Raw genomic sequence first — 12,480 nt, 5'->3', positions numbered from 1 at the left:
AGAATGGACTGGTTGGATCTCTTTGCAGTCCAAGGGACTCTCAAGAGTCTTCTCCAACACCACAGTTCAAAAGCCCTCAATTCTTCGGTGCTCAGCTTTCTTCACAGTCCAACTCTCATATCCATACATGACTACTGGAAAACCATAGCCTTGACTAGATGGACCTTTGTTGGCAAAATAATGTCTCTGCTTTTGAATATGCTATCTAGGTTGGTCATAGCTTTTCTTCCAAGGAGTAAGCGTCTTTTAATTTCATGACTGCAGTCACCATCTGCAGCGATTTTGGAGCCCCCAAAAATAAAGTTTGACACTGTTTCCACTGTTTCCCCATCTATTCCCATAAAGATAAAAGTGATAGGACCGGATGCCACAATCTTAGTTTTCTGAATGTTGAGCTTTAAACCAACTTTTTCACTCTCCTCTTTTACTTTCATCAAGATGCTTTTTAGTTGCTCTTCACTTTCTGCCATAAGGGTGGTGTCATCTGCATATCTGAGGTTATTGATATTTCTTCCGGCAATCTTGCTTCCAGCTTGTGTTTCTTCCAGTCCAGTGTTTCTCATGATGTACTCTGCATAGAAGTTAAATAAGCAGGGTGACAATATACAGCCTTGACGTACTCCTTTCCCTATTTGGATCAAGTCTGTTGTTCCATGTCCAGTTCTAACTGTTTTTCCCTGACCTCCATATTGGTTTCTCAAGAGGCAGGTCAGGTGGTCTGGTATTCCCATCTCTTTCAGAATTTTCCACAGTTTATTGTGATCCACACAGTCAAAGGCTTTGGCATAGTCAATAAAGCAGAAAGAGATGTTTTTCTGGAACTCTCTTGCTTTTTCAATGATCCAGCAGATGTTGGCAATTTGATCTCTGGTTCCTCTGCCTTTTCTAAAACCAGCTTGAACATCTGGAAGTTCACGGTTCTCATATTGCTGAAGCCTGGCTTGGAGAATTTTGAGCATTACTTTACTAGTGTGTGAGATGAGTGCAATTGTGAGGTAATTTGTGCATTCTTTGGCATTGCCTTTCTTTGGGATTGGAATGAAAATTGACCATTTCCAGTCCTATGGCCACTGCTGTTTTCCAAATTTGCTGGCATTTTAAGTGCAGCACTTTCACAGCATTACCTTTCAGGATTTGAAATAGCTCAACTGGAATTCCATCACCTCCACTAGCTTTGTTCATAGTGATGCTTTCTAAGGCCCACTTGACTTCACATTCCAGGATGTCTGGCTCTAAGTGAGTGAACACACCATCGTGATTATCTGGGTGGTGAAGATCTTTTTGTACAGTTCTTCTATGTATTCTTGCCACCTCTTCTTAATATCTTCTGCTTCTGTTAGGTCCATACCATTTCTGTCCCTTACCGAGCCCATCTTTGCATGAAATGTTCCCTTGGTATCTCTAATTTTCTTGAAGAGATCTCTAGTCTTTCCCTTTATGTTGTTTCCTCTATTTCTTTGCATTGATCGCTGAGGAAGGCTTTCTTATCTCTTCTTGCTATGCTTTGGAACTCTGCATTCAGATGCTTATATCTTTCCTTTTCTCCTTTGCTTTTCGCTTTAATGAGTGCTATGACTTATTAAAAACCATTCTAAACACTTTACATATATTAATTCACTTAGTTATCACAACAATCTAAAAGATAAGCACTTTGATTATCTCTACTTTACAGGCAAGCACACAGTTTAAACAACCTATGACAGTCACAGAGCGAGAAAGTGGCAGAGCCAACATTCAAGCACACGCCACCTAGCTCCAGAATACAATCATCAAGTGCAAACCTCCTTATTTCGACACATAATGCTGGTCACTAATCAACAGCTGCAATTTTTTCACTTACCTAAAATTGTGACCTCAGAATCCTTCTTAACAAAGCATTCTAGGTGGCCAACATCAATTAACTAGATTTAGATTTGCTGTTGTTATTTAGTCTTTTCCGACCCCATGGACTGTAGCCCACCAAGCTCCTCTACCCATGGGATTTCCCAGGCAAGAATACAGGAGGGGGTTGCCATTTCCTTCTCCAGGGGATCCTGCAGACTGAGGGATTGAACCCGCATTTCCTGCATTGGCAGGCAGATTCTTCACTACTGAGCCACCAGGGAAGTCCCAGATTTAGATTTAGCACAGATTACAACTGCTTGTCATTCCTAGTGCACATTATTCCTTTTTAATGAGCTCTTATTCCTTTACAAAGACTGAGTGAAAGTGTTAGTCATCCAGTTGGGTCCAACTCTATGATCCCATGGACTATAGCACACCAGGCTCCTCTGTTCATGGAATTCTCCAGGCAAGAATCCTGGAGTAGGTTGCCAATCCCTTCTTCAGGCGATCTACCCAACCAAGGGATCAAACCTGGGTCTTCTGCATTGCAGATAGATTCCCCACCACTGAGCCACCTGTGAAGATCCTAACAAAGACTAAGACAAATTTTTTCTTTGTCTTGACCAATAAATGAACAATTAAAAGAGCTGTTTAACCTATATTTGTGATGGTTTCAATAACACTATTTTCTCTCTTAACACCTTGCTCTTCTCTACCCCTGCCATGTATCTACAGACATCTGTACCCCAGCTCAAGATGCCCTCCTCTGCCTGCCCTCTTGACTTGCTGACCATGCCTTCCTATCAATACCCCTCTCGACAGGTATGGATCTCTATTACTTTGTTGCAACATTTGCTTCTCTGTGTCTGACCCTACCAGAGTATGAGTTTCCTAACAGAAAGGATCATCCATCAAAGGAATCAGAAGAGTTGACCTCAGGTTTTGAGAGGAAGCAAATGTATTAATTTGGACGCAAGCTACCCCACATCCAAGGTCAGGAGCGGCAGCCATGAGGAGATAACCCACGTCCCAGGTAAGAGAAACCCAAGTAAGACAGCATGTGCTGAGAGAGGGCATCAGAGGGCAGACAGACTGAAAAACCACAATCACAGACAACTAGCCAATCTGATCACATGGGCCACAGACTTGTCTAACTCAATGAAACTAAGCCATGCAATGTGGGGCCACCCAAGATGGATGCGTCACGGTGGAGAGGTCTGACAGAATGTGGTCCACTGGAGAAGGGAATGGCAAACCACTTCACTATTCTTGCCTTGAGAACCCCATGAACAGTATGAAAGAGCAAAAAGATAGAACACTGAAAGATGAACTCCCCAGGTCGGTAGGTGCCCAATATGCTACTGGAGATCAGTGGAGAAATAACTCCAGAAAGAATGAAGGGGTGGAGCCAAAGCAAAAACAACACCCAGTTGTGGATGTGACTGGTGATGGAAGCAAGGTCCGATGCTATAAAGAGCAATATTGCATAGGAACCTGGAATGTTAGGTCTATGAATCAAGGCAAACTGGAAGTGGTCAAACAGGAGATGGCAAGAGGGAATGATGATATTCTAGGAATCAATGAACTAAAATTGACTGGAATGGGTGAATTTAACTCAGATGACCATTATATCTACCACTGCGGGCAGGAATCCCTTAGAAGAAATGGAGTAGCCATCAGAGTAACAAAAGAGTCTGAAATGCAGTACTTGGATGCAATGTCAAAAATGACAGAATGATCTCTGTTCATTTCCAAGGCAAACCATTCAATATCATGGTAATCCAAGGCTATGCCCCGAACACTAATGCTAAAGAAGCTGAAGTTGAATGGTTCTATGAAGACCTACAAGACCTTTTAGAACTAACACCCAAAAAGATGTCCTTTTCATTACAGGGGACTGGAATGCAAAGTAGGAAGTAAAGAAACACCTACAGTAACAGGCAAATTTGGCCTTGGAGTGCAAAATAAACCAGGGCAAAGGCTAATAGAGTTTTGCCAAGAGAATATACTGGTCATAGCAAACACCCTCTTCCAACAACATAAGACTCTACACATGGACATCACCAGATGGTCAACACCAAAATCAGATTGATTATATTCTTTGCCACCAAAGATGGAGAAGCTCTATACAGTCAGCAAAAACAAGACCGGGAACTGACTGCGGCTCACATCATGAACTCCTTATTGCCAAAGTCAGACTTAAATTGAAGAAAGTGGGGAAAACCACTAAGCCATTCAGGTATGACCTAAATCAAATTGCTTATGATTAGACAGTGGAAGTGAGAAATAGACTTAAGGGACTAGATCTGATAGACAGAGTGCCTGATGAACTATGGACAGAGGCTCGTGACATGGTACAGGAGACAGGGATCAAGACCATCTCCACGGAAAAGAAATGCAAAAAAGCAAAATGGCTGTTGGAGGAGGCCTTACAAATAGCTGTGAAAAGAAGGGAAGCGAAAAGCAAAGGAGAAAAGGAAAGATATAAGCATCTGAATGCAGAGTTCCAAAGAATAGCAAGGAGAGAAAAGAAAGCCTTCCTCAGCGAGCAATGCAAAGAAATAGAGGAAAACAATAGAATGGGGAAAACTACAGATCTCTTCAGGATTAGAGATACCAAGGGAACATTTCACACAAAGATGGGCTAGATAAAGGACAGAAATGCTATGAACCTAACAGAAGCAGAAGATATTAAGAAGAGGTGGCAAGAATACACAGAACTGTACAAAAATGATCTTCGCCACCCAGATAATCACGATGGTATGATCACTCACCTAGAGCCAGACATCCTGGAATGTGAAGTCAAGTGGGCCTTAGGAAGCATCACTATGAACAAAGCTGCTGCTGCTGCTGCTAAGTCACTTCAGTCGTGTCTGACTCTGTGCGACCCCATAGATGGCAGCCCACCAGGCTCCCACGTCCCTGGGATTATCCAGGCAAGAATACTGGAGTGGGTTGCCATTTCCTTCTCCAATGCATGAAAGTGAAAAGTGAAAGTGAAGTTGCTCAGTCTTGTCCAACTCTTCACGACTCCATGGACTGCAGCCTACCAGGCTCCTCTGCCCACTGGATTTTCCAGGCAAGAGTACTGGAGTGCGGTGCCACTGCCTTCTCTGATGAACAAAGCTAGTGGAGGTGATGGAATTCCAGTTGAGCTATTTCAAATCCTGGAAGATGATGCTGTGAAAGTGTTGCACTCACTATGTCAGCAAATTTGGAAAACTCAGCAGTGGCCACAGGACTGGAAAAGTCAGTTTTCATTCCAATCCCAAAGAAAGGCAATGCCAAAGAATGCTCAAACTACTGCACAATTGCACTCATCTCACACGCTAGTAAAAGAATGCTTAGAATTCTCCAAGCCAGGCTTCAACAATACGTGAACCATGAACTTCCAGGTATTCAAGCTGGTTTTAGAAAAGGCAGAGGAACCAGAGATCAAATTGCCAACATCTGCTGGATCATGGAAAAAGCAAGAGAGTTTCAGAAAAACATCTATATCTGCTTTATTGACTATGCCAAAGCCTTTGACTTTGTGGATCACAACAAACTGTGGAAAATTCTGAAAGAGATGGGAATACCAGACCACCTGACCTGCCCCTTGAGAAACCTATATGCAGGTCAGGGAAGCAACAGTTAGAACTGGACATGGAACAACAGACTGGTTCCAAATAGGGAAAGGAGTACGTCAAGGCTGTATATTGTCACCCTGCTTATTTAACTTCTATGCAGAGTACATCATGAGAAACACTGGGCTGGAAGAAGCACAAGCTGGAATCAAGATCACCAGGAGAAACATCAATAACCTCAGATATGCAGATGACATCACCCTTATGGCAGAAAGTGAAGAGGAACTAAAGAGCCTCTTGATGAAAGTAAAAGAGGAGAGTAAAAAAGTTGGCTTAAGGCTCAATACTCAGAAAACTAAGATCATGGCATCTGGTCCCATCACTTCATGGCAAATAGATGGCAAATTTATTTTGGGGGGCTCCAAAATCACTGCAAATGGTGATTGCACTTCCAGTGGTCATGTGTGGATGTGAGAGTTGGACTGTGAAGAAAGCTGAGTGCTGAAGAATTGATGCTTTTGAACTGTGGTGCTGGAGAAGACTCTTGAGAGTCCCCTGGACTTCAAGGAGATCCAACCATTCCATTCTGAAGGAAATCAGCCCTGGGTGTTCTTTGGAAGGAATGATGCTAAAGCTGAAACTGCAGTATTTTGGCCACCTCATGTGAAGAGTTGACTCATTGGAAAAAACTCTGATGCTGGGAGGGGTTGGGAGCAGGAGGAGAAGAGGACGACAGAGGATGAGATGGCTGCATGGCATCAGTGACTCGATGCACGTGAGTTTGAGTGAACTCCGGGAGTTGGTGATGGACAGGGAGGTGTGCTGCAATTCATGGGGTCGCAAAGAGTCGGACATGACTGAGCGACTGAACTGAACTGAACTGAACTCCTTAGAAGGAAAGTTATGACCAACCTAGACAGCATATTAACAAGCAGAGACGTTACTTTGTCAACAAAGGTCTGTCTAGTCAAGGCTATGGTTTTTCCAGTAGTCATGTATGGATATGAGAGCTGGACCATAAAGAAAGCTGAGTGCTGAAGAACTGATGCTTTTGAATTGTGGTGTTGGTTAAGACCCATTGCCTTGGCATAGAAGAGCAATTGCACAAGGAAGTGAAAGAGAGACAAGGCAGCTCAGTTGTTTCACAGAATTACAGAGCAGGAATCTGATGGAAAATAAATTCTGATTTTATCTGTCACTCATCTAAGAGAAATAGATATCTAAGATCAGTTCTTAGGGAATTATTTTATTTTCAACTAACATATTTAGACTAATAACATCCTAAAGAATGTTATTTCCTAAGGAAATAATTATAAATATGGAATACAATAACACAATATAATTGGGTTCATATCTTTGCTTTTAATGTAGTTCAGTTCAACATTTACTAAGACCTTTTGAATACCAAGCACCATGTCAGACATTGGCAGTGGAGAAAATATGATTCAGTCCCCACCCTAAGGTAGTTCACAGACTAGCTTTCTAGTATAAAGCTGACATTTTCTAGTCTTAGCTCTGGCTGATTAAAAGGAAAATTTCTTGCTTTCATTTGTCTTAAGTTTTGTTAACAGATTCAAGCATTATTATAAAAGAAGATAGAATATATAGTCAAGAGAAGCAAGCTAACAGCTACAATATTTTTTATCCTCACAAATATAAGAAAAATAGTACAACAGGAAAGCTAAAATATACCTTCATCCATTCCTATTTGAAAATTAAACTTCCATTTTTTTAATTTGCACTGGCTTTGTTTAGATTTTATTAATTAATTCATTTAACAAATATTTATTGAGTACCTGCTATATGCCTAACACAGTCCTGGATCTAGGATACAACACTGAACAAGCAAACAAAAATTCCTGCCCCTGTGTTCTCATTCTAGACTGTAATAATAACAATAAACTATATTTATTACATAGTTATGACATCCCTACTCCCATTTCTCCCATATCCTTGTTCAATTGTGAAATAAGCTGGGATATTTTTTCATCTTTTAAAATTCAGTTGTCCAAAAATAGTATCATATTTCATTCTTTTCACATGTAATTCTTTAAGGCTGAACAGGCTTATTGGATGTCTGTATTTATTCTTTTGTAAACTGCCTATTCACCTACTTTTGCTGTTTCTCTATTATTTGTGAGTTTATCTTTTTGTTTTTTTTTAAAGAACTTCAGAATTATTTGGTCATATATACTATAAAAGATTTTTTTCCAGTTGATCATAATAAAAAAAAATTGAGCACAAGAGTTTCACAAATCTGCACATACCGTGTTATTGCAAAACCAAATAATGTCCCCTTCATTACCAGTGTAGAAAAGTACTGATCCACCATCTTCCTTCCAGTAGTTATCAGCTATTAGGTACCGCTGTTTAAAAGTTCTATCGATATTAAATCCAAAGTGATCAACCTATGACAAAAAAGAAACAGATAAGACATATTTCAAAGGAAAGTAATTAAAAACTAAAAAGTACATATATTATTCTTCCATTCAAATCAAGCTACGCTACAAAAATTTAAAAACTTCAAACTTCATTTGGTTTCATTAGTAGTAGTAATATTGATAGCATATTCAAAAGCAGAGAGATTACTTTGCCGACTAAGGTCCGTCTAGTCAAGGCTATGGTTTTTCCAGTAGTCATGTATGGATGTGAATGTTGGACTGTGAAGAAAGCTGAGAGCTGAAGAATTGATGCTTTTGAACTGTGGTGTTGGAGAAGACTATTTAGAGTCCCTTGGACCACAAGGAGATCCAACCAGTCCATTCTAAAAGAGATCAGCCCTGGGTGTTCTTTGGAAGGAATGATGCTAAAGCTGAAACTCCAGTACTTTGGCCACCTCATGCGAAGAGTTGACTCATTGGAAAAGACTCTGATGCTGGGAGGGATTGGGAGCAGGAGGAGAAGGAGACGACAGAGGATGAGACAGCTGGATGGCATCACTGACTCGATGAATGTGAATCTGAGTGAACTCCAGGAGTTGGTGATGGACAGGGAGGCCTGGCGTGCTGTGATTCATGGGGTCACAAAGAGTCGGACACAACTGAGTGACTGAACTGAACTGAACTGAACTGAGTAACATTGATATTATTTTGAAATCATTTTCTTCATATTTTAAGATAAAGCAATATTATTGGTCAAGATTTTCAGTGTAAAATATATAATTATAAAATCAAGTAGCCACTTAAAAATACAATAATGTTAAATTGGAAATAGTAATATGAACTTAGTAATTTTTAAAATACAGACATTCCTTACTACTTGAATTTTCATTATTGAAACATTCAATATTGAAATTCAAGGACTAGAAAGACCATTGAAGAGGTCTATAAACATTGTCATCCCAATAACAATTGACATTGCAAGGGCCAGGATCTTGGTATCTCATACTATACAAAGGACTGTCATTGGCTGAAGTTTTAATTAATTGAACATGAAACAAATGAAACATAAAAAGAATAATGATTGTAGCTAATTAAAACATTTGATTTCATATTTTAATTGATTCATGAAAATCCATTATTCCATAAGGATATCAAAAAAGAGAAAGCAAGAAAAATATTTATTCTTCACCATTTATTTATTAAGCCAACTCCTCATTTAGAAGTTGTAAATAAAAAAACAAAGAACTCAACATTTAACTTGCCTTTCCAACAGAACTGTATTTCAGGGTACTAAATAGTCCCAACTGATGAAAAACAGCTCTGTTTTATTAAATGTCAGCAAATGCACAAGCAATGACAGAATTAGAAAAATGGTATTTGACAAACCTAGTCCATATTTAAATTAACCCAGTTGTCCCTAAATCGTGATTTATATCTTATTTGTTCAAACTAGGATTTATTAACATTAATTTTCTTAGAAGTGATATTGTTTTGGCTACATAAGAAAAAGTTTTTCTATTTTACAGCTGTATATAAAGGATTTAGAGAGAAAATATCATGCTGTTTTAATTTACTTGAAAATACTTCAGCTTAGGACTTCTCTGGTGGCTCAGTGGTAAAGAATCTACCTGCCAATGCAGAGGACACAGGTTTGATCCCTGGTTGAGGAAGATCCCACATGCCTCAGAACAAATACTGAGCCCACATGCCACAACTCCTAAAACCTGTGCTCAGCAATGAGAAGCCCACACACCGCAACTAAAGAGTGGCCCCCACTCGCCACCACAACAGAAATGTCCGTGCACCAATGAACACCCAGCACAACCAAATAAATGAATAAAATTATTTAAGAAAAGAATAAAAAAATACTTCAGCATAAAAAAAGTGAAAAGGTAAAATGGGAACGTCCTAGACTGAGCCAGCAGTTAAGACTCGCACTTCCACTACAGGGAGCACAGGTTCAATCCCTGGTTGGGGAACTAAGATCCTGCGTGCTGTAAGATGCAGCCAAAAAGTATTTTTAAAAATTGTTTTTAATTTTTGTTAAAGTAAAGTGAATTTAAAGGAAAAAAATTTAATCTATACTAAAAGAGACAAAAAGACACTGGATACTGAGACTTTGCCAGATACAATACAAATTATGTCAAAATGACACAATTTTGAGCTTAACTCAAACTTCACTAAATGAACTCACCACTTAAAAAATACAATTGTTAAATGCTATAACATGGTAAAGTTCACATACAACTATCTGAATTTAAAGAGTTACAACAGACAGAGCCTACCAAGCCTTTAGGATCACAGGGTCTGAATTCCTAAGGACTCCAGAGGGACAGGAGTGAGAATGCAGGGTCTGGTCTGGGGTACACATAGGCTGACCCAGTGTTGCTCCAACCTCCCTGGGGCAGGAGTTAGTTCTGACCTAACCCAGACCGGACACGACTGAGTGACTTCACTTTCACTTTTCACTTTCATGCACTGGAGAAGGAAATGGCAACCCACTCCAGTGTTCTTGCCTGGAGAATCCCAGGGACAGGGAAGCCTGGTGGGCTGCTGTCTATGGGGTCGCACAGAGTCGAACACGACTAAAGCGACGCAGCAGCAGCAGCAGCAGCAGCAACCCAGACCTTGCAAGATTTCTCTAGACCATTCCAAAAGAAATGGAACTCCATCTATACACACACACACACACACACACACACACACACACACGCTTCACATTCATACCACAAGTTCCAAAATGCAAGTTTCTCAACTCTACACCTTATGCACACTTCCCAATGTCCACAATCTTTACCATATATGGTCTTAAAGTATAGGCTATTCTAATATAAAGACTATTTACCATTCAGTAAAATAGCAGTTTGTATGGGGCAGGTATATAATAATGATATCCATGTGCTAAAAAAAAAACAAAAACAAAAAACCCTCCTATGACATATCTTGAAGAGAGCACAGCAACCACTCCAGTATTCTTGCCTGGAGAGTCCCCTGGACAGAGGAGCCTGGTGGGGTCCATAGGTTCAACAAAGAGTCAGACGTGACTGAAGCGACTTAGCAAGCACACATGACATACATTAACTCACTCAATCACTTATTCAACAAGCATCAACTGAATGGGCCAAGTACTTGTTCTAGGCCAAGAAGTAAACTAAGCAACCAGATAAAGAAGTGACTGAGCCACAGCTCCTTAATTTAACTCAAACTAATTCAACTACACTCACTAAGCCTCAAAGTAAAAAAGAGCAAGAGAAATAGACAAACAGTGAAGGAAAGATAGACAAGTGATTCCACTTGCTTCCGTTCAAATTAATATAGTGTTTCTCCATGTAAGGTCCCTAGATACCAGCATCAGCTTCATCTAGGAACTTGTTAAAAATACAAATTCTCTGGCCTACTGGTTAAAAATGCAAATTCCCAGGCCTACTGAATTAGAAACTGTGAGGAGTAGAACCCAGTAACTTGTGTTTTAACATGGCCTCCGAGTAATTCTGGGGCTTCCCAGGTGGCGCTAGTGGTAAAGAACCCGCCTGCCAATGCAGGTAGACTTAAGAGACACAGGTTCAACCTCTGGGTCAGGAAGATCCCCTGTAGGAGGGCATGGCAACCCACTCCAGTATTCTTGCTTGGAGAATCCCCTGGACAGGAGCCTGGCAGGTTGCAGTCGTTAGTGTCACAAAGAGTTAGACATGACTGAAGCAACTTAGCACACATGCACACCAAGTTAACTCTGATGTACAACTAATGTTCTGAGAACAAATGAGTTAAGCCCCTAAATAAGACATGAATCTGCTCTTCCTTCTCTTGATTGAAGTTTCAGAATACTTTTAATATGTAAGCCTCTCACTATGCTGAGACTTGGGTTCAATCCCTGGGTGGGGAAGATCCCTTGGAGAAGGGAATGGCAGCCTACTCCAGTATTCTTGCCTGGAGAATCGCCATGGACAGAGGAGCCTGGCAGGCTACAGTCCATGGGGTTGCAAAGTTAGACACGACTGAGTGACTAACACACACACACACACACACACACACACACACACACACACACACACACACACACACAATGCTGAATGAGACTCTGATGCTCGAAGATGTGAATTACCACCCACCATGGCCCCTAAATACATGCCAACTGCATCATTTGAAGCTCAACAGGAAAAACCATGATCTGTTTCAACAAAGGAAGAAAGACTAGCTGTGCTGGAGTTAAAGAAAGGAAGTACATGGCTCTCTAACAAGATGACTACTTCCTCCTGGTATTCTCAAAGATAATTCTGCCATAGTGATTTTCAATTTACCCACTGACTTTAGAGCCGAGCTTTGAGAAAAGGCTTATATCTAGAATTACAAGAGCCACAAAAACTTTAGAGAAAGCCAAACTTCCTTATATGGCCACTCTCAGGGCAATCCTGCTCCTAGCAATCCCCAATTGTTTAATTTGGGAGAAAGTGGGTGGAACTCTGGTATGACAGAAAGAAAGCAGATTCAGGAGTTAACAGATGTGAACTTGAATTGTTACTGTGAGGCCTCAGGCAAGCCACTTAACCTGTATGAGCCCCATTTTCATCCTATATAAAATAAAGATAATAACACACAACTCAAAGGATTACTGTGAAGATTAAACATAACTAAAGTACCAGGAAGAGTCCCTAATGTATAATGCATGCTCAAGGAATGTTAGCTCTCCACTCCACCCCATCTGCACACCA

At 40.4% G+C, this 12,480-nt stretch overlaps 1 protein-coding gene across 3 annotated transcripts in view; it reads right to left on the bottom strand.

Annotated features, from left to right (window-relative positions):
- The window catches only part of PRCP (prolylcarboxypeptidase), an 87,692-nt gene that overhangs the window by 37,165 nt on the left and 38,047 nt on the right, over positions 1–12,480 (bottom strand). For all 3 annotated transcript variants that reach the window (XM_004019422.6, XM_042238281.2, XM_027959257.2), the window contains one exon: positions 7,658–7,798. In XM_004019422.6, coding sequence (XP_004019471.2) covers positions 7,658–7,798 — 141 coding nt within the window. The remainder of the gene's footprint in view (positions 1–7,657; positions 7,799–12,480) is intronic.

Source organism: Ovis aries, chromosome 21, assembly GCF_016772045.2.
Source record: "Ovis aries strain OAR_USU_Benz2616 breed Rambouillet chromosome 21, ARS-UI_Ramb_v3.0, whole genome shotgun sequence".
NCBI lineage: Eukaryota > Metazoa > Chordata > Mammalia > Artiodactyla > Bovidae > Ovis > Ovis aries.
This window is presented reverse-complemented; position numbering and strand designations above follow the sequence as displayed.